Source organism: Hemiscyllium ocellatum, chromosome 44 (assembly GCF_020745735.1).
Source record: "Hemiscyllium ocellatum isolate sHemOce1 chromosome 44, sHemOce1.pat.X.cur, whole genome shotgun sequence".
Classification (NCBI taxonomy): domain Eukaryota; kingdom Metazoa; phylum Chordata; class Chondrichthyes; order Orectolobiformes; family Hemiscylliidae; genus Hemiscyllium; species Hemiscyllium ocellatum.
Genome location: NC_083444.1, coordinates 415,401 through 433,971, shown reverse-complemented (window position 1 = coordinate 433,971; position 18,571 = coordinate 415,401). Strand labels below are relative to the sequence as shown.

At 45.1% G+C, this 18,571-nt stretch overlaps 1 protein-coding gene across 3 annotated transcripts in view; it reads right to left on the bottom strand.

Annotated features, from left to right (window-relative positions):
- Positions 1–5,458: 5,458 nt before the first annotated feature.
- Positions 5,459–18,571, bottom strand: part of LOC132835165 (E3 ubiquitin-protein ligase RNF167-like) — a 128,575-nt gene continuing 115,462 nt past the window's right edge. For all 3 annotated transcript variants that reach the window (XM_060854503.1, XM_060854504.1, XM_060854505.1), the window contains one exon: positions 5,459–9,721. In XM_060854503.1, the coding sequence (XP_060710486.1) occupies positions 9,330–9,721 (392 nt within the window). In that variant the 3' untranslated portion in view covers positions 5,459–9,329. The remainder of the gene's footprint in view (positions 9,722–18,571) is intronic.

The window sequence follows — 18,571 nt, the reverse complement described above, 5'->3', positions numbered from 1 at the left end:
CTTAGCAGGACTTATACACTTAATGGTAAGGTCCTAGGGAGTGTTGCTGAACAAAGAGATCTTGGAGTGCAGGTTCATAGCTCCTTGAAAGTGGAGTCGCAGGTAGATAGGATAGTGAAGAAGGCGTTTGGTATGCTTTCCTTTATTGGTCAGAGTATTGAATACAGGAGTTGGGAGGTCACGTTGTGGCTGTACAGGACATCTGTTAGATTAGATTAGATTACTTGATGTGGTAACAGACCCTTCGGCCCAACAAGTCCACACCGACCTGCTGAAGCGCAACCCACCCATACCCCTACCTTTACCCCTTCACCTAACACTACAGGAATTTCCCATGGCCAATTCACCTGACCTGCACATCTTTGGACTGTGGGAGGAAACCGGAGCACCCAGAGGAAACCCACCCAAATTCCACACAGTCAGTTGCCTGAGGCGGGAATTGAACCTGGGTCGCTGGCGCTGTGAGGCAGCAGTGCTAATCACTGTGCCACCGTGCGGCCCAGTGGTTAAGCCACTGTTGGAATATTGCATGGAATTCTGGTCTCCTTCCTATCAGAAAGATGTTGTGAAATTTGAAAGGGTTCAGAAAAGATTTACAAGGATGTTGCTAAGGTTGGAGGGTTTGAGCTACAGGGAGAGGCTGAACAGGCTGGGGCTGTTTTCCCTGGAGCGTCGGAGGCTGAGGGGGTGACCTTATAGAAGTTTACAAAATTATGAAGGACATGGATAGGGTAAATAGACAAAGTTTTTTCCCTGGGGTGGGGGAGTCCAGAACTAGACGGCATCGATTTAAGGCGAGAGGGGAAAGATATAAAAGAGACCTAAGGAGCAACATTTTCACGCAGAGGGTGGTACGTGTACGGAATGAGCTGCCAGAGGAAGTGGTGGAGGCTGGTACAATTACAACATTTAAGAGGCATTTGGATGGGTATATGAATAGGAAGGGTTTGGAGAGATATGGGCTGGGTGCTGGCAGGTGGGACTAGATTGGGTTGGGATATCTGGATGCATGGATGGGTTGGACCGAAGGGTCTGTTTCTGTGCTGTACATCCCTATGACTCTATGACAGTGCGTTGTGGCAATGGTGGAGGCCAAGGATGGTCGTGTTGGAAAGGGAGTGGGAAGGGGAATTAAATTGGGTGGTGACTGGGAGGACCAGTCGGCTTCTGTGGGCTCAGCTGCGATGCTCAGTGAACCGTTCCCTAAGTTTACTTTTGGTCTCCCCGATATGGTCTTCTCTACATCAGGGAAACTGAACATAAAGTTAGGAAAACGGTTTGCCAAGCATCACAGTCAGGCGCACAGCGGCCAACCAGACCTCCCAGTCACCGCCCATTTTAATTCCCCTTCCCCAGTCCCTTTCCAACATGACCATCCTCAGCCTCCCCCATCATGATAATGCAAAATGGAGGAACAGCATCTCATCTTCCACCTGGGCAGCCTCCAGGCTTCTTGGCCTTGAGCTGCTGAAAGTCACTTAAAACAGGTTCGATGTAGATTGTAGGGGAGAGCAAACATAGTGGTTAAAACCACATATGAAATATCAGAAAAGATGGCACAGTGGTTAGCACTGCTGCCTCACAGCGCCTGAGACCCGGGTTCAATTCCCGACTCAGGCGACTGACTGTGTGGAGTTTGCACGTTCTCCCCGTGTCTGCGTGGGTTTCCTCCGGGTGCTCCGGTTTCCTCCCACAGTCCAAAGATGTGCGAGTCAGGTGAATTGGCCATGCTAAATTGCCCGTAGTGTTAGGTAAGGGGTAAATGTAGGGGTATGGGTGGGTTGAGCTTCGGCGGGTCGGTGTGGACTTGTTGGGCCGAATGGCCTGTTTCCACACTGTAAGTAATCTAATAGCAATATTACCAATAACTGTCTAAACAGAGGCTTTGAACACAGCACAAGGCTGATAGAGATACCTATTGGTAACTTTGAAAGGATGTTTTAATTTTATAAGTCCGTCCATTCGGATATGAGAGCTCTCTAATTCAGACAACTTTCCCTGCTTTAGTCTTGGATTCTTGAGCAGCTGCCAATTATGTTTATCCAGGAATTATCAAGTTACACTTGGAATGTTTCACAATGTGAAAAGAACTTATTATAAATTCACATTGTTATAAACTTGATGTAACAAGTGGTTGCTTATTATCATTTGCACATGTTGCTAATTCTTCGAGTTAATGAGCATGATTACCAGGCAATTTCAGTCCATAGCTTCTAAAAGTAGCAAGCAAAATTGTATATTTCAAAATATTAACCTTTTGAAATTTGTTAATATTATTCAGAGTTGGCACTGATAGGATAAGAAAGAAAGGGCTTTTGCTTCGATTACCAATTGGTAGTTAGCTGTTTGGTGTGGAAATTAGGGCCGTTAGTATTAATGTTGATGGTGATAATGTAGTTGTCAGCATTTGGTCTAATTTCCAGTGTTATAAATGCCATTACAATGGGAACCTGTTTCTGCCAAAAATACCCACACTTTACACATTAGATACTAGCTTTGCTGAGATTTGGAACAAGATTCAGGCCAAATCGTAGAATGATTCAACATAAACCAACAGAACGGCGGAAACTGTAAATCAAAAACTAAAACAGAAGTTGCTGGAAAAGCTCAGCAGGTGCAGCAGCATCTGTGAAGAACAATCAGAGTTAACATTTCAGGTCCAGTGACCCTTCCTCAGAACTCACTGGAAATGAAACGTTAACTCTGATTTCTCTGACTTGGGAGATAGAATAAAACAAAAGTAAAATGCATGATGCACGTCAAAATAATTCTTCAAGCAAGAACCAGGTCAAATACAAACAGAGGGTGAAAACAGAGAAAAGTAGATCAGTAGTAAGCATAAAAGGAACACAAAGATATTCTACAGGCATGCAAGTAGGAAATGGACAGTAAGGACTGGGTGGGTCCTATTCAACATTCACGCTAATTTGTTTTGTCTCCTTTATAAACCTCTAAGCTGTGTGTGTGGCAGTAACATCCAGAATCGGAATTCAGTGTTGTAAATGACATCAGCATGCTGATCACCACGATCATATCCATCGAGAACACTGGTCCTACTAAGGACAAAGAGGGTGATAAAGGCAGAGGTGCAGGTTACAATATTTAAATGAGTATTTTTTAACCACTGTTTACTAAGAAGAAACAGGTAAAATATTGGTAGAAGTGAAAATGGCAGATGTATTACAGAAGAAAGAATTGGTAGGAAGGATTCCCTGAAACCTTAGGCTCATGAAAAAGTTGAGCGTGTGTTGCTGGAAAAGCACAGCAGGTCAGGCAGCATCCGAGGAGCAGGTAATTCGATGTTTCAGGCAAAAGCCCTTCATCATGAAATCATTTGTCAATACTATCTCAGATATAGCCAAGCATGGTACATTAGTGGAGTGTGCTGAATGTGCTCTCATTATTCTAAAAAAACATTGAAGGAATTTTTGTGTCAACTACAGGCAAAGCAATTTAGCATCGTTGTTGGATGAGGTTATAGGAACAATAATCACAGCAAAATATTTACAGATTGAGGAGCCCCAGCACAGAACTGTAAAAGGAAGCTCATACTTAACTAACGTAATTGACTGCAACCAAAGCAGAAATTGCTGGAGAAACTCAGCAGGTCTGACAACATTCATGGGGAGAGAGTTAATGTTCTGTGTCCAGTTACTCATCAGAACTGAATTTGAAACATTAACTCTGCTTTTCCCCACAAATGCTGTCAGACCTGCTGAGTTTCTCTACCAATTTATGTTTTTGCTTCCGATCTCCAGCATCCATAACAGGTGGATAGGATAGTGAAGAAGGCATTTGGTATGCTTTCCTCTATTGGTCAGTGTATTGAGTACAGGAGTTGGGAGGTCATGTTGTGGCTGTACAGGACATTGGTTAGGCCACTGTTGGAATATTGCATCAGAAAGGTGTTGTGAAACTTGAAAGGGTTCAGAAAAGATTTACAAGGATGTTGCCAGAGTTGGAGGGTTTGAGCTACAGGGAGAGGCTGAACAGGTTGGGGCTATTTTCCCTGGAGCATCGGAGACTGAGGGGTGACCTTATAGAGGTTTACAAAATTATGAGGGACATGGATAAGATAAATAGACAAAGTCTTTTCCCTGAGGTGGGGGGAGTCCAGAATTAGAGGGCATAGGTTTAGGGTGAGAGGGGAAAGATATAAAAAAGACCTAAGGGGCAACTTTTTCCACACAGAGGATGGTACGTGTATGGAATGAGCTGCCAGAGGATGTGGTGGAAGCTGGTACAATTGCAACAGTTAACAGGCATCTGGATGGGTATATGAATAGGAAGGGTTTGGAGGGATATGGGCTGGATGCTGGCAAGTGAGACTAGATTGGCTTGGGATATCTGGTTGGCATGGACAGGTTGGACCAAAGGGTCTGTTTCCGTGCTGTACATCTCTATGACTCTAAGTAGTTGACTGGGGGATTGTATTCCCTCAGGGACAGTGACCAAAGTATATACAGGGTAACATTCAATGTCTTCCCATGATATCAAACCTGGAGACAGTGAGGATGATGCCAAAGGACTGGAACAGGACAGCCCAGCAGAATGAATAGACAAAAGGAAAGTGGAATATTTGACAGAGAACGGTGAGGTGAAGCAAAGAAGGACAGAGGCAAGAGAGACTTAATGGTTATACAGGTATAAAGAATGTGCACAGAGACACCTGTCATTTACATACACCGATGTGAATGTAAAAGGACATATTGAGACAGAAGATGGCAAAGTATATATGAAAACTTGAGCTTCACTTTTAGAAGCATTATGCCTAAAATTAGAAAATAGACTGAGCCAAGAAGCTTGAGGGAGGATTCGATAGAAGTGGCCACGGTTGTAACAAGTTTTGAGATGGCAGTCAAAGATGTGTCCATTCACTGAAGGCTCAAGGACAATGGGACACATTTAAGGATTTGGGAGAGAGTTACAGAGAGAATCTGAAAAAGGACTTTTTTTTAATGCAGAATGGCAATGATCTGGAACACACTGAAAACAAGGATGATGGCAGTGGATTCCATGAGTGATTTAACTGGAGATTGGGCGGATGCTTAACAGAAACAGGAGATTGGGACGAATTGGGTTACTTCACAGAGAGCCAGCATGTACTCAACAAACCAACTGGCCTCCTCATGACCTGGAATGACAAATTCATTCACAAGAATCCCTATTTTTAAACTGTTCAAATAAAAAAGGTGTCCGGCTTTATTCCTGGGATTGTTCTAGCAGTCCAGCAAATCACAGAAGCAGCTTATAGTGAATTGTCACAGAAACTATTCCCCGTGTTTATGGTGATTACTGCCATATTCCAGAAAGTAAAATGCCTAAAGATCGCACAGGTACTGAGTGAAGATGCGTAGGAAGCAAGTGGAAGAGGGTTTAGAGGGCCAGGTTTGTGGGTGGCGTGCAAGGTGAGTATTGGAAGGGTTAGGGTACTACAACTGATTTCCGAGCAGCCATGTTACATCAGCATATTTATTGTCAGTGAAAGACTGTAATTCAGGGTGAAAGATCAACAGGTAGCAGTCTGGAATGCCAGCTTCTGGACACAGTTGCTCATCTCCGTACAGCCATCATTGGTAAATGAGGAAACAGTCACAGCAGCAAAAATAAACCAGAACAGTGGAAATGATTACAACAGACAGCTAGGACGACATCATTTCTATTGTCGATGATTCTGGTTTCATTCCCCCTTCAGCAGCCTGTCTTCCGCATTATCACAATTTATCAATAACTGCCTGCTCAATTAATTTCACAATTGTAACCAGAGAACATTCTGCTGAGCAAGATTACAAAATTTAGTATAAAAAGGAAACTATGAACATTACAAATATTGTTGTGGTCACCTTCCCAACGTCACATCAGAATAACTTTGGGAGACACTGCCAGTACCAATAGCTCCCAGCCGTGTTTCAGGGTTCAGATTTCAGACATCAGAAGGTCTCTACGTAATTAGGAAGCATATATACTATACCAGATAATTTTCAGGCTAAGAACAGAAACAAAGCAATGGGGTGTAGTTCAGTTCTAGATGATTATAGCTTGCAGACAAGGGATTGCAGTATAGGACCAGACACGGGATTGTAGTACGGGACCAGACAAGGGATTGGAGTACGGGACCAGACAAGGGATTGTAGTACGGGACCAGACACGGGATTGTAGTACGGGACCAGACACGGGATTGTAGTACGGGACCAGACACGGGATTGTAGTACGGGACCAGTCACGGGATTGTAGTACGGGACCAGACACGGGATTGGAGTACGGGACCAGACAAGGGATTGGAGTACGGGACCAGACACGGGATTGGAGTACGGGACCAGACAAGGGATTGGAGTACAGGACCAGACAAGGGATTGGAGTACAGGACCAGACAAGGGATTGGAGTATAGGACCAGACACGGGATTGGAGTATGGGACCAGTCACGGGATTGGAGTATGGGACCAGACAAGGGATTGGAGTATGGGACCAGACAAGGGATTGTAGTATAGGACCAGACAAGGGATTGGAGTATAGGACCAGACACGGGATTGGAGTATAGGACCAGTCACGGGATTGGAGTACAGGACCAGTCACGGGATTGTAGTACGGGACCAGACACGGGATTGTAGTACGGGACCAGACACGGGATTGTAGTGTAGGACCAGACACGGGATTGTAGTATGGGACCAGACACGGGATTGTAGTTTGGGACCAGACACGGGATTGTAGTATAGGACCAGACACGGGATTGTAGTATGGGACCAGACACGGGATTGTAGTGTAGGACCAGTCAGGGGATTGGAGTATAGGACCAGACAAGGGATTGGAGTATAGGACCAGACACGGGATTGTAGTATGGGACCAGACAAGGGATTGGAGTATGGGACCAGACACGGGATTGTAGTATGGGACCAGACAAGGGATTGGAGTATAGGACCAGACAAGGGATTGTAGTATGGGACCAGACACGGGATTGTAGTGTAGGACCAGTCAGGGGATTGGAGTATAGGACCAGACAAGGGATTGGAGTATGGGACCAGACACGGGATTGGAGTATGGGACCAGACACGGGATTGGAGTATGGGACCAGACACGGGATTGTAGTGTAGGACCAGTCAGGGGATTGGAGTATAGGACCAGACACGGGATTGGAGTATGGGACCAGTCACGGGATTGTAGTATGGGACCAGACACGGGATTGTAGTGTAGGACCAGTCAGGGGATTGGAGTATAGGACCAGACACGGGATTGGAGTATGGGACCAGTCACGGGATTGTAGTATGGGACCAGACAAGGGATTGGAGTATAGGACCAGACAAGGGATTGGAGTATAGGACCAGACACGGGATTGTAGTATAGGACCAGACAAGGGATTGGAGTATAGGACCAGACACGGGATTGTAGTACGGGACCAGTCACGGGATTGTAGTACGGGACCAGACACGGGATTGTAGTATGGGACCAGACACGGGATTGTAGTGTAGGACCAGACAGGGGATTGGAGTATAGGACCAGACAGGGGATTGTAGTATAGGACCAGACAGGGGATTGTAGTATAGGACCAGACAGGGGATTGTAGTATAGGACCAGACAAGGGATTGGAGTATAGGACCAGACACGGGATTGTAGTATGGGACCAGACAGGGGATTGTAGTATAGGACCAGACAAGGGATTGGAGTATAGGACCAGACAGGGGATTGTAGTGTAGGACCAGACAGGGGATTGTAGTATAGGACCAGACAAGGGATTGGAGTATAGGACCAGACAGGGAATTGTAGTATAGGACCAGACAGGGGATTGTAGTATAGGACCAGACAAGGGATTGGCGTATAGGACCAGACACGGGATTGTAGTATAGGACCAGACAGGGGATTGTAGTATAGGACCAGACAAGGGATTGGAGTATAGGACCAGACACGGGATTGTAGTATGGGACCAGACAGGGGATTGTAGTATAGGACCAGACAAGGGATTGGAGTGTAGGACCAGACAGGGGATTGTAGTGTAGGACCAGACAGGGGATTGTAGTATAGGACCAGACAAGGGATTGGAGTATAGGACCAGACAGGGGATTGTAGTATAGGACCAGACAAGGGATTGGAGTATGGGACCAGACACGGGATTGTAGTATGGGACCAGACACGGGACTGTAGTGTAGGATCAGACACGGGATTGTAATGTAGGACCAGACACGGGATTGTAGTATAGGACCAGACAAGGGATTGGAGTATAGGACCAGACAGGGGATTGTAGTATAGGACCTGACAGGGGATTGTAGTATAGGACCAGACAAGGGATTGGAGTATAGGACCAGACACGGGATTGTAGTATAGGACCAGACACGGGATTGTAGTATAGGACCAGACAGGGGATTGTACTATAGGAGCAGACACGGGATTGTAGTCTAGGACCAGACACGGGATTGTAGTATAGGACCAGACAGGGGATTGTAGTATAGGAGCAGACAGGGGACTGTAGTGTAGGACCAGACAAGGGATTGGAGTATAGGACCAGACACGGGATTGTAGTCTAGGACCAGACACGGGATTGTAGTATAGGACCAGACAGGGGATTGTAGTATAGGAGCAGACAGGGGACTGTAGTGTAGGACCAGACAAGGGATTGGAGTATAGGACCAGACAGGGGATTGTAGTATGGGACCAGACACGGGATTGTAGTACGGGACCAGACACGGGATTGTAGTACAGGACCAGACAGGGGATTGTAGTATAGGACCAGACAAGGGATTGGAGTATAGGACCAGACACGGGATTGTAGTCTAGGACCAGACACGGGATTGTAGTATAGGACCAGACACGGGATTGTAGTATAGGACCAGACAGGGGATTGTAGTGTAGGAGCAGACAGGGGACTGTAGTGTAGGACCAGACAAGGGATTGGAGTATAGGACCAGACAGGGGATTGTAGTATAGGACCAGACAAGGGATTGTAGTATAGGACCAGACAGGGGATTGGAGTATAGTACAAGCAAGGGCTCCAGGTAGTTGTGCTTTTTAATTTCATGCTCATTTTACAGAACATGGAAGAGAAAGTTTCTTCACATTGGTATTTAATGAGCTATCTATCACTTTCCCTGCCCACTACTGAATGCCTATTTGTTACAGGGGAGTTGAGGCTGTTTGTATTCTGTTGGTATCAAGCAACACACCCATGTGCAATCAAATCTTGTACTCCCTGTTCATCAACAGCAGAACCTCCCCGTTAACACTTAAAATATGTATTTTAAATGTTCCCCCAAAAAGTTCTAAATAAAGCCCTATTTGAGCTGCAGTCACACAATGATTACAGTTTTACAGATTAGAACAGTACAAAGCCCAAGGTTCCTAACTACACATTAAAAACATGCCCAGGATTGAGGTTAGGCTCAGACCCAGATCCTGTAGTGATTGAAGAGTGACTTTGATTCTCCTGGTTGTGGTCTGGAATTTCCACCCCCTCAGCATAGGCACCATTGTCACCATCCTGACTGGAATCTGATGAGTGGTCCCTGCTGTGCTGTGTGAGGGAATTGGTCATGGAGCCAAATGAGTGCGTAGCAGAGGATGAAGCTGCGTGGAGTAGTGGTGTGCGCTCCGATTGATGCTCATCATCTTCATGGTAATCTTCCATATCAGATCCAGACTCAGAGTCACCAGTAGAACGCAGAACACGTTGCTTGCAAACAGGGCAGGTCTTCTTTGTCTGTGTTAGCCAGGTGTCCACACATTTACAGTGGTATGCTGCATTTGACAGGTAGTTGTGGTTTGGTGGGGAAAGAGCAGGGAGAAAAGAAGATAACACATCTCATTAAAAAGATAGGGCCTTAACTAAATCCCAAACCAAAATAATTTGTATTTGTACAATGTATTCTGAAGTCAGCTGAATATGCTATAGTACATTCATTGTTAACAGGCCAACCCATTCCAATTTATAGAATCTTTATTCTAGCACAAATAGAAGCTATCCAGTTCATTACTTCGGCACCTGTTCTCTGGAAGTGCAACTCAGCTACTCCCATTGCCATATTTTATCCCTGTAGTTATGCACTTTGCTCCCTCTTTAAATAATGGTAACTTCCTTTACAAAGTCCTTCACAGCATTCTCAGTCAGTGCACTCCAGATCCTAACCACTCCGTGGCTGTAAATGGTTTACCTAATGTTGATTCTGTTCTGGCAATGTTCCCAATCAACTTGTCAAGATTCCTCAGAATTTTGAAGACTTCATCAAACGTCTTCTCCAACGTTTATGTGCCCCACCTCTTGTTGCCTTAACAGTGGCCGTCTTTAAAAAAAGTTCAGTCATTTCTGTCCTGAAAGGGTGATCACTAATTTTAAAACAGTGCTGCCTAGTTCTACCCTCCACCAGAAGGGGAAACATCCTTTCAGGTGCACCCCGTCAAGAGCATTCAGGATCTTGTACATTTCAATGAAGTCATGGAGTATTTGTCAGACCAGGTAACTGAAAACTCCTTTGATTTTAATGGAAAGATGTTTGACTAATGTATTTACAACTGGGAGAGCAAAAGTCAAGATCAAGAATATTGGGCAATCCAAGATGGATGACGGGAAAAAATTGTGGCTATAACAGCTGCTCCTTGTTTTGGGGTATTTTAGGTGTTGGAGGTGATTTCCTTAAATTCCAGGAGCAGTAATTACTGTTTTCTATGCTGTTGCATTGTTTTGGAACTGTGGGGAAAACAAAGATTAGAAGTGTGGAGGAAGAGACTCAAAAGGCAGCGACTAGGTGGTCAGTGGGTTGGGGGGCGGGGGAGAGAGCATGAGAGAGGGTGCGAGAGTCAGCAATGAATCTACAGTTAGTGCCTTTGCTGTTTGAGTTCATGTATCTCTGAACATCAGAGTGGGTCTGGGAAAAATTAACAGATAGTGAAACTTACAGTTGACCTAGGAAGAAATTATGTGGGAGAGTTCACAGCACAGGAACTGAGAAGTGCATAGTTTTTAATGTGTAGCCTTACTGTAAGTCAACAGTAGCAAGTACAGTGGGGTCTTTCTTGATTATTTGTTTTATTGAGATCAGTCTCTTAATTAAATTTTAAAAACATAAATCATAAGTACTAAGTTAGCCTGGAGCACTTCTTTAAGCGCAAAAAGATGGTGCTATTTCTGGGTCTGTAGATTGCGAAGGAGTAAAGATGGCCGTTAGTTGAGTGATATGTTCTTCCTGTTGGCTGTGGGAGATTAGGGAGAATTTCCGTGCTACTGATGATTATGTCTGCAGGAACTGTCTTTTGTTGCAAATCCTATCACATTGCATGGACCAGGTGGAGTGGGAGTTAGAGGCGATGAGGAATTGACAAGACTTAGATATTGTGATGGTTGGCAGTTACAGAAGGGGAGATACAGTCGGTTGACGGGTTAACTCCAGGAAAGGTCGGAGGGATAGGCAGGTAGTGCAGGAGTCTTCTGTGGCTATCCCCATTTCAAACAAGTATGCTGCTTTGGAAAATGTAGGGGGTGATAGACTCTCAGGGGAATGTAGCACAAACAGCTAAGTTCCTGGTACAGAGACTGGCTCTAAACTAATGAGGGTTACATCAGGTTCCAAGGGATCAATTGTGATAGCAGACTCTCAAGTCAGAGGCATAGACATATGTTTCTTTGGCCAGCAGTGAAAAATCAGAATGCTGTGTTGCCTCCCTTGTGCCAGGATCAAGGATATCTCAGAAATGGTGGAGAGTGTCTCAAAGGGGAGAGTGATCAGCAGGAGGTCATTGTACATATTGGAACTAATGACATAGGAAGGGAAAAGAGTGAGATTCTGAAGGTAGAATATAGAAGTTAGGCAGGAATCTAAAAAGGACGTCCTCAAAAGGTAGTAATATCTGGATTACTCCTGATGCTACGAGCTAGTGAGGGTAGGAATAGGAGGATAGAGCAGAAGAATGCATGCTTGAGGAGCTGGTGCAGGGGAGAAGGGTTCACATTTTTGAATCATTGGAATCTCTTCTGGGGTAGAAGTGACCTGTACAAGAGAGAGATGGAAGAGGACGAATATACTTTCACGAAGATTTGCCAGAGCTGCTTGGGAGGATTTAAACCAGTAAGGTGTATGTGGGGGTGGGGGGGAAGAGACGACCCAGGGAGGTAGTGAGGGAAGAGATCAGTCTGAGACTGGTACAGTTGGGAAGGCAGCTGAACTCAGGGTATGGTGAGGAACATGGCACTGGGATATCATAGCAATTACAAAAACATGGCTTAGGGATGGACAGGACTGGCAGCTTAAAAGGCATCTGGATGGGTATATGAACAGGAAGGGTTTACAGGGATATGGGCCAAGTTCTGGCAAATGGAACTAGATTAGGTTAGGATATCTCGTCAACATGGATGAGTTGGACTGACTGGTCAGTTTCCGTGCTTTATGTCTCTATGACACTGTTTAATTTGTTTTCAGTTCAGAAAAATTTCCTGAAATCTTTTAGAGTCCGAGTTCTTACAGCATGGAAAAAGACCCTTTCGCCCATCGAGTCTGTGCTGGTCATCCACCACATACCCACAGCCAGCAGAACTAACATAATGTACAATATCGCCAGCAAGGACTGCCACAAACGTTACATTGGACAAACCAAGCAGCATGAAACTAGTCACCAGGATACCTGTGCACCAACGAGCCACCAGCAGATATGACTAACAATTACTGGTACCCAGACATACAGATGAAGAGGGACACCCGTTTGACTGGGACAATGCATCCATCCTGAAACAAACACATACCTGGTTACCATTTACCAACCTCAGAACCGGAAGTGATATCCACCACAACAAACCAAGACACATAAACAGCAAGCGGGACAGAATACCAACCACTCACCAGAGATCACTGGTGACTTAGCATGATGACATCATGAAATGTCTGAAAACAAACCCACCAGCTCAGTGAGCAAACCAAATATTTCTAATCCAATTTCCTAGCATTTGGTACAAAGCCATGATTACTGACATTTCAGTTCACATCTGTACATTTCCTAAATGTTTTGAGAGACACAACATCTATTGTCCTTTCAGGCAGAGGATTTCACCTCTGGGTAAAAACATTATTCCTCAAATCCCCTTGAAACTTTAAAGCTTCCTCCCGGTTATTGACTCTTCTAACAGGAAAAGTTTCTCACCCTCTATTCTGTCTCTGGCCCTTAGTACTTTGTACACCTCAGTTCCCGTTGGCCTTTTGTGCTCTGAAGCATTCAGCTCTTGCGTATCTAGCCTCTCTTTGCAGCTGTATTAGTCTTACCAGGAAACATCTTGTGAATCTCCTCTCCACTCACTCGAATGGAATCACATTCCTCCAATAGTGTCACGACTAGATTGACAGAGTACCCCACCTGTCGCCTACATAACATTGTATACAGCTCAATTGTAACCTTTTTACTCTTGTAATCAATGCCCCAATTAATAAAGGCAAGTATCCTTCCTAACAACCTTATTTTTCTGGGCAAAAGTGAGGACTGCAGATGCTGGAAATCAAAGTCTAGTTAGAGCGATGCTAGAAAAGCACAGGAGGTCAGGCAGCATCCGAGGAGCAGAAGAGTCGATGTTTCAGGTAAACGCCCAGCATCACTCTAATCTAACCTTATTTTTCTGTCCTACTTCTTCAAAAACTACACAGTATTTTCCTAGTGACATAAATAATTAAACTCATTTGCTCACAGCTCGGAAAAGAGAGGAGTGAGCATGTGGACCTTAGATGAAGATTGAACAAACAGGATTGTGCACATTCGGATCAGTGTTGAGGTTTTGTTACTGCAATTTCAAAATATTGTGAAAAGCTGCATCATTGCCTACATTGTCACCTCAATTGAAGAGATATTGTCCGGAATAGAAGGAAGTCCTGGAAAGTGAGGACAACAGCCAGGAGAGTGAATGCTTTCAATATTTTGAATATAAAGAGGTGGATGCACCATTGCTGCCCTGGTGAATGAATTCCCATCACTGAACAGAAACCAGTTTGTTTGGGGAAAGCTGCAAATTCAACCAATGACCAGCTCAGGCACATCCATGGCTACTTCAGAGCCACAACTGATCCTTAGAAAGATGATACACAGATATAAAAAGGTACAGGATAAAAGAAAACAACCTTTGAAAGAGTGGATATAGCCCTTGTAATCCATTGATACAATATTTCAAGATATGCCTTAGTAGGCATTATATCAGAAACTGGTCAGGGGAGTGACTTGACCAAACCACCTCCTGACAGCTCAGTTTTCATGGGAGGGTGGCTGAACTTAAAAATAATCTGCCAGATTTTTCTAAAGTAAAGACGCTCAGAACTCCATACAGGCAATGGGCTTTGACAGCTTATGGAGGATTTTAAGTCAAATGCTACCCTGTCCGCAATTAATGACCAAAAATGCGCACTTTGTGGAAGAGGCCCATTGTCAGAATAAGGAAAGCTGCCTATTGCACCCAACCTCCTGAACTTCCCTATTCTCGGAGCACTGATGAAACGTGAACACAGTTTGGGGACTGAATGAGTGACCTTGCTGGTACACAGTTTTCAGCTATGACTCAGTGGGTAGGAATCGTGTTTGAATTAAACAGTCATATGCCATTACTCTACTCGAGACTTCTTTTTATTTCCACGTGGGACGTGGGTATTGCTGGCCAGCCAACATTTATTGCCTGTCACTAGTTCTTGAGGTGGTCGTGGTGAACTGCCTTCCTGAACTGCTGGAGTCTCCATACTGAAGCTTGAACCACAAAACTCTCAGAGAGAATGCTAGGATTTCAACACTGAATGAACGGTGATATATTTCTATGTCTGGATGGTGAGGGGCTTGAAGGGGAACCTGCAGGTAGTGATGTTCCCGTGTATCCATTGCCCTTGTCCTTCAAGGTGAAAATGTCATGGGTTTTATTGATTCACGGAGCCAGGCCAGTATTTTATGCTCATCCTTAATTGCCTGGAGGGCACTTAAGAGTCAACCACATTGTTGTGGCTCTGGAGCTGGCCACAGTGGGTAAGGATGGTGCACTGTTTAAGGATCTTTCGTGAATTTATGCAGTTGAGCACAAAAACAAGGGATGGAATTGTCCCAGCCCATGAACGGCGTGGGTCACAGTGGCAAGATTATGAGAGATGTCACGCGAGAGCAAAAAGGACCGTTTTACAACCAAGCGTTGAATGGTGAGACGACATTCTTGCTGGTGAGAGGCCTAACAGTACGACTACTACTCGTTAACATGGATTATGTAATCTTGTTTCATTAATATGTAGTTGCCAATCCTACTATTCAATAGATAGAAACTAGATGCTGAGATTTCACAACATGAAAGAATGGTTCCCTGGCGATTCCAGCTTGCTGCTTACACCTCTGGACATCTATCTTGGACACCCATCTCAGGACAAACCATGCACAGTGACTGCGCACACTCCATATCCACAGATATTGGTATCCAACCATACCAGCATAACCACACAATTCTGAATCACTGAGAGGGTGGCTCTGCATTGTGCTGTGCACTGGCACCTTTCACTGGAATGCCGCTGCACAGATTGGATGAGGCTACATCTAATGGCTGCTCAGTTAGTGATCATTCACTCTACGTCCACCTTGATGCTCGGTGTATTGTCGCTTTGCGGCCCTCCATTGACAGGTTCACTTTTTTAAAAAGCGATTCATGGATGAGAAAGTGTGACAGACCAGGCCAGCAGTTTTTGCTCATCCCTAATTGCCCAGAGGGCACTTAAGAGTCAACCACACGGTTCTGGCTCTGGAGCTGGCCACAGCAGGGAAGGATGGCACTTCCCTTCCCTAAACAAAATTAGTGAACCAATGGGCTTTTCCAGACAATTGACAATGGATTCATGGTCATCATTATACTTTTAATTCCCAAATTTTATTGAATTCAACTTCTATCAGCCACCATGTGCCATACCTGGGTTTCTGGATTAAGACTGAAGGGCCTGAATTCTGCAATGCAAAGGATTACAATTGTGAAGCAGGAAGGCAACTCAGCGATAAGGGGGAGAAATGATACTGCACAGAAGGAAAAGGGCTGTTGAAGATGGACTATCTTGGGCAGTCAGAAGCACACTGAAAAGATGAAACACATTAGCCAAAATACAATCACCTGTCTATTACCTACTCATTTCATATCTTTGACACTTCAACATTGTGTAGCACGAAGCAAGGGGAGGCTGTCACTGCATTTGCAGTTGAGGCTTGACAGAGCTACACACACACACACGCGCACATACATACATACACACACATGCAGCTGATGAAGAAAAGTGAACATATACTTACAAACACGCAAATGTTTTTATAGGTGACACAGGTGAAATATCACTTTGTGTCTTCAGGCAGTCTGCTTTCTTTTCCACCCATGTGTAATTCAGTCCTGGGTTCTACAGTGAGAGTGCAGGGAGCCTTTCTACAGTAGAGCTAGTTGGCCTTGGAGCTTTGATCAGATGACTATGGGGCATTTGTGGCACAGACATGCTAAGTGTGCCCTGCTCTAAAGCAAGTGTAGACTCCTTGGCTTGAACTCCCACATGACTGAATGAGTACACGAATAGGTAGGGTTGAAAGGGATATGGGCCAAGTGCTGGCAAAAGGAACTAGATCAGGTTAGAATATCTGGTCAGCGCAAAGAGTTGAACTAAAGGGTCTGTCTCCATGCAGTATAACTCTATGGTGATGTCGACTGTCAGAGTGGAGGTGGAAGGGCTGGCCAACTCTAGTATATGCTGAGGCGTGCTGTTTGAGGTGGGGCAATACAAGTGATTCTTCCCTTGCCTTGGGAATTACCTTACCTCCTTATGAGAAATGGGTACCTAAACAAGCTTAAGATTCCCTGGGAGAAAAGCAGTAATGATTACGAATGAAAGATTAGCTTCAGGGGCTCAATGGTACACTCCTGCTCCTATTTTCTATGTTTCTGTGTCCCCTATTGCTTGTACCAATGGAAGGAGTGACTGGTATGCAGGACTGTGGGCATATGCACAGACTCTGAGCGCTGGCAGCTGTCAACATGGCCATTAGGGTAGCCAGACTATCACAGCAGTGTCCCAGTGCTGCTGCTGCAGTCCTGCAGGCTTTGTATCAGATTCCTAGTGCTCCTAACAAACCTGCCTCAGATACCCATATGCATGTCAATTAGATCTCTTAGTGCCAAAGCCTTGCTGGCTGGAACTGAGTAGTATCTGGCAGTTCTTCCTCAGCCTTTCCAAACAGACCTTGCAGTGCAGGTTCATAGCTCCTTGAAAGTGGAATCGCAGGTAGATAGGATAGTGAAGAAGGTATTGAGTACAGGAGTTGGGAGGTCATGTTGCGGCTGTGCAGGATATTGGTTAGGCCACTGTTGGAATATTGCGTACAATTCTGGTCTCCCTCCTATTGGAAAAATGTTGTGAAACTTGAAAGGATTCAGAAAAGATTTACAAGGATGTTGCCATGGTTGGAGGATTTCAGCTATAGGGAGAGGCTGAACAGGCTGGGGCTGTTTTTCCTGGAGCGTCGGTGGCTGAGGGGTGATGTTCTAGAGGTTTATAAAATCATGAGGGGCACGGATAGGATAATAGACAAAATCTTTTCCCTGGGGTGGGGGAGTCCAGAACTAGCGGACGTAGGTTTAGGTGAGAGGATAAAGATATAAGAGAGACCTAAGGAGCAACTTTATCACGCAGAGGCTGGTGCTTGTATGGAATGAGCTGCCAGAGGAAGTGGTGGAGGCTGGTACAATTAAGCATTTAAGAGGCATCTGGATGGGTATATGAATAGGAAGGGTTTGGAGGGATATGGGCCAGGTACTGGCAGGTGGGACTAGATTGGGTTGGGATATCTGGTCGGCATGGATGAGTTGGACCGAAGGGACTGTTTCCGTGCTATACATCTCTGTGACTCTTTGGTGTGTAGTTGTGGCAGGGAAGTGCTTACCAACAAGTGCTCCCAATTCTAAAGTAGCTAAGTGTCCCACTGAAGGAACAGTATCTGAGCTGGTGCAAGTACAGGAGTTAGCCTTGCCAATGCTTTCTCCGCAGGTGGGTGGAGAATATCTCACACTGCAGCCAACCTCACTGTAGAAACTGTGGAAATTTAACTCACGGCTGGAGGACATTAAAAAGAAGGTGTCTACAATAGAGGGAACGGGAGAGTCAGTCAGTAATGGACAATATTTTTCTCTTGGTTGCCATGGACATTTCTGCGTCTCCACAGAAACTTGCCAGCATGGTCCTGGATCGTCTCTCCATACAGGGTACAGGACTGAATGTGGGACATTCCACCATCCAATCTTGGCTTTTCTGATCCTATTAGGAGTTATTTCCTCCTGGAATGAGAGAAAGGAGGGATTAAGTGAATGAGTGGAACTGTTAATGCGATGAAGATGGGGAAAGTGGCAATGTGCCCTAAGTGAGTGAGTAGGCAGTATACGGAGCATTCAGGGTTAGGAGGTCGTCATAATCCCAGAGAACTATGAGCTGCTCTCTGATTGGAGAGATAGAGACACAACTGGTAGTGGCTTAGCCTGAGGGCCACCTTGCCTGAGGTGAGGGGAGAGGTCGAGACTTTCATGGCAAGCTCAGTTGGTATTAGAAATGAACCCGTACTACTGACATCACTCTGCATCGCAAA